The following is a 3,510-nucleotide window of genomic DNA, read 5'->3' on the forward strand; positions in this document are numbered from 1 at the left end:
GATATAGACCCATTAATGTATATATAATACATACATGCACGCATATCCTCTATGGAACATCAGAAATTATGTAGGTTTTACTGCATGGTGCATGTGCTGTTTTCGTTATAACAAAAGGAAAAATTAGATAAAGTTCATAAGAGTTACTGAATTACCATGAGACAAGTAACTATGGCATTATTCGCGTCCTCTTATAAAGGCAGGGGCAGAACTAAAATTTTATGAATGGGGGCTAAAATAATAATAAATATAAAATTGAACCAATTTGGTAGTGTTATATAAAAAAATATGAAGAGTTTCGGGGCTAATCATATTTATTTTGAAAATTTTAGGTGAATTTGGGGGTAAAAATCTAATTTTTGAGAAGTTTTGGAGGCTAACCATATATTTTTTTGAAAAATTTAGAAAACTTTAAGAATAATTTTATAAAATTAAAAAAGTTTGGGTCCATAGCTCCACCCTTCTAAGTGGGTCCGCCCTTGTATACAAGTGAGTGCAAGTAGTAAAATGGCTAAAATCCGTGTTCCATTATTCTTGTAAGAGTGAGAATAAAAATTGCTTTTTTATTTATGAGATACCAGACATTTTGGTAGTGTCTGAACTCTTTCAATTATTGGCAACTTAAGGTTTCAAATTTAACGTATGAAAGCAAAAAAGAGAACCCAAAAGACAAAAAAAGTTATGATATATTGTTAGCCCCATGTAAACATTTAATGGCTTATGCAAATCACAGTTACATTCATCGTTTTATGCACTCATTAGAGCTAGCCAGCAAACAAGAACTCATAAGTAGCCCACCAAGTAATTGCATGAGATTAGGGCTTTGGAGAGTTGCAAGTGCTATCAAAATGGGATTTTTAGGCATAAATGCATAATATGTCTGCTTCAGCTTGAGTTCATGATGATTGTAACTTGCGAAGTCTGGTGCATCGCATGTGAGGCTCTTACGAAAGTCTACCTTTTGTTCATTGTTTTCACACAAAGATGTGTCCAATTTCCTATCACCATGATGAGAAATGGCCGTCAGTCATCAAAAACTCAAACTGTCATGACCATTAATTGAACAGTTGGCTTAATCCGTATCAATCATAAAACACACACCAATCTTCTAGAAGTCGGTGGTCTAAAATTTCTTGTGGTGGTGCCCCAACCCCAAGCCATTTCTTGGAATTAAAAAAAAAAAAAAAAAAAGAAAAAAGAAAAAAGAAAGAGACAAAAATTGATTTTGGTGTTATTCTGTGCACTAGACACAAGAGTGACAAGACGATTCCTTTAAAAAATTAGGATTCTGTTTTTTAATAATACTAATAATAATGGGTAGAAGTAGTAGAAATAATATAATTAATCTTGACAACAATACATTTTACCAAATATTATCACAAAGCTTTTAAGAGAATTGAAAGTAAATTAAGATAATCCTTTTTGCTAATTAAATGTTAATGATTGAAAATATTGTATGATTATGAAGCCAAAAAGAAATGGTTTTTTTTTTTTAATTTTTTTTAATTTTTTGAGTTTTAAGAGAGGATGGGAGGAGGGGTTTTATTTTTTATTTTTATAATTTTTAAATTTGTAAAAAATTTGTATGGGATGCGTAATAAAAAAATATTAAGTACTTTTAGAAGATAGTGACGTTAATATTCCTTTATTTGAGATAAATATAATAGATTTCACTATTAATGATATGTACTATTATATGAGAGATAATAGAAGAGTACGAATAATTACTCCTCTGTACCCTTTGAAAGTGAGAGATAATTCCAATACAGTGCCATGCATTAAATGTCATTTGTATGCAAGTCAACGAGAGGGTTGAAGAAAGTGGCAAAGAATGCAAGCGAGTCACTTTCGAGTTTGGAGTCATTTCTTATTCATGGAATTTTGCCGAACTTCTGGAAACAGCTGCCGCGAGCCTAATTCAAACTATAAAGCAGTTTGCAACGTGTCACGCCTGCCTTGTTCTTGGGATTCGGACATATTATAATAAAATACAAGCGATTGAAAATTAACAATTATAATATGGTATACACGTATTTGACGAATGATATACTGAATCGTGGAGTCTTTGAGTTTATCTAATATCTAATCTAGATGATTTCTTTCTTTGTCCAATGACCAATAGGGACACTCTCTGTTGCTTTGCTTCTTCCACTATTATTGGACCCTTTTCCTTTCCCTCAAGCAAAGATATCTCAACTTGCACCTATTCGAAACAAAGCATATCACACAGAACAAACTTCAGGAACTAACTGTGTTAATGTTTCAAGGAGAAACTTGTCATTCTGTTACGTAAAATATTCTTCTAAGAAAGCATGTCTATGTTTAATTAATGAACTATGACAATCATTGCAAAATTGCAATTATAAACGTATATCAGCACCTTACACCTAGTTGACTTTTTATATACACAGGCACACATTGCGAGGATCAGCGACGTTAGATGTACCTTACCCAGAAGAGACAAGATATAGACACAACTCTTCTTATTATTTTTCTTCTTTCTTTTTTCATTTATTAAGCTAAAAGATGTGCACTCACATTTTAGAATACTATTATATTGATCATGAAATTCAATTCTCTGTACTACTGAATATAATAAGCTTTCTTCACTGATAAAATACTAAAAAGAAATTAAAAAACATAAACAAAGTTGACCTCTCTCCAATCGATATACACGACCAACATTGTAGGTAGAAAGATCAAAATTGAATACAAGTATTCAACTTACCCCAGGCCTTCTCGTTTGACACGTATTTTTCATGGAGTGAAGAAATTCGTACGCCCTTAGGTTACCCTTCCCATTAGGCCCTGCACCAATAACCAACCAAAACTAATTTGTTAAAAATACTATAAATTTTACTATGTATATTTTATAAATTAACGTGTCATTAATAAACCAAAAAAAAAAAGTAATCTCACCTCGTCTGAAGGGCTTGGCTATGTGAAGAAGAATAATGGTATCTTGGGTTTGAATTGTGTTAGAGAGTGCCCATTCGAGAGCCCCTTTAGCTTCAAGGCTGGAATCAACAACTACCATTATCTTGTTGCCAATCTCCGATCCAGCTTTAAACCCTACTGCAGGGTCATCGTGGCTAAAGTCATNTCACGACAACATTGTAGGTAGAAAGATCAAAATTGAATACAAGTATTCAACTTACCCCAGGCCTTCTCGTTTGACACGTATTTTTCATGGAGTGAAGAAATTCGTACGCCCTTAGGTTACCCTTCCCATTAGGCCCTGCACCAATAACCAACCAAAACTAATTGTTAAAAATACTATAAATTTTACTATGTATATTTATAAATTAACGTGTCATTAATAAACCAAAAAAAAAAAGTAATCTCACCTCGTCTGGAGGGCTTGGCTATGTGAAGAAGAATAATGGTATCTTGGGTTTGAATTGTGTTAGAGAGTGCCCATTCGAGAGCCCCTTTAGCTTCAAGGCTGGAATCAACAACTACCATTATCTTGTTGCCAATCTCCGATCCAGCTTTAAACCCTTCTGCGGG

General features: G+C 33.1%; 1 protein-coding gene across 1 annotated transcript; it reads right to left on the reverse strand.

Moving 5' to 3' along the window:
* Positions 1–2,071: 2,071 nt before the first annotated feature.
* Positions 2,072–3,510, reverse strand: LOC111991034 (uncharacterized; the record flags this gene model as incomplete). The annotated part of the gene is made up of 5 exons (XM_065782718.1): positions 2,072–2,203; positions 2,729–2,808; positions 2,920–3,103; positions 3,159–3,238; positions 3,348–3,510. Coding segments are annotated over 5 exons (639 nt in total), but the record flags the coding sequence as incomplete, so codon positions are not given.

The sequence above is a fragment of the Quercus suber genome, unplaced genomic scaffold (assembly GCF_002906115.3).
Source record: "Quercus suber isolate HL8 unplaced genomic scaffold, Cork oak 2.0 scaffold_311, whole genome shotgun sequence".
Taxonomy (NCBI): Eukaryota; Viridiplantae; Streptophyta; class Magnoliopsida; order Fagales; family Fagaceae; genus Quercus; species Quercus suber.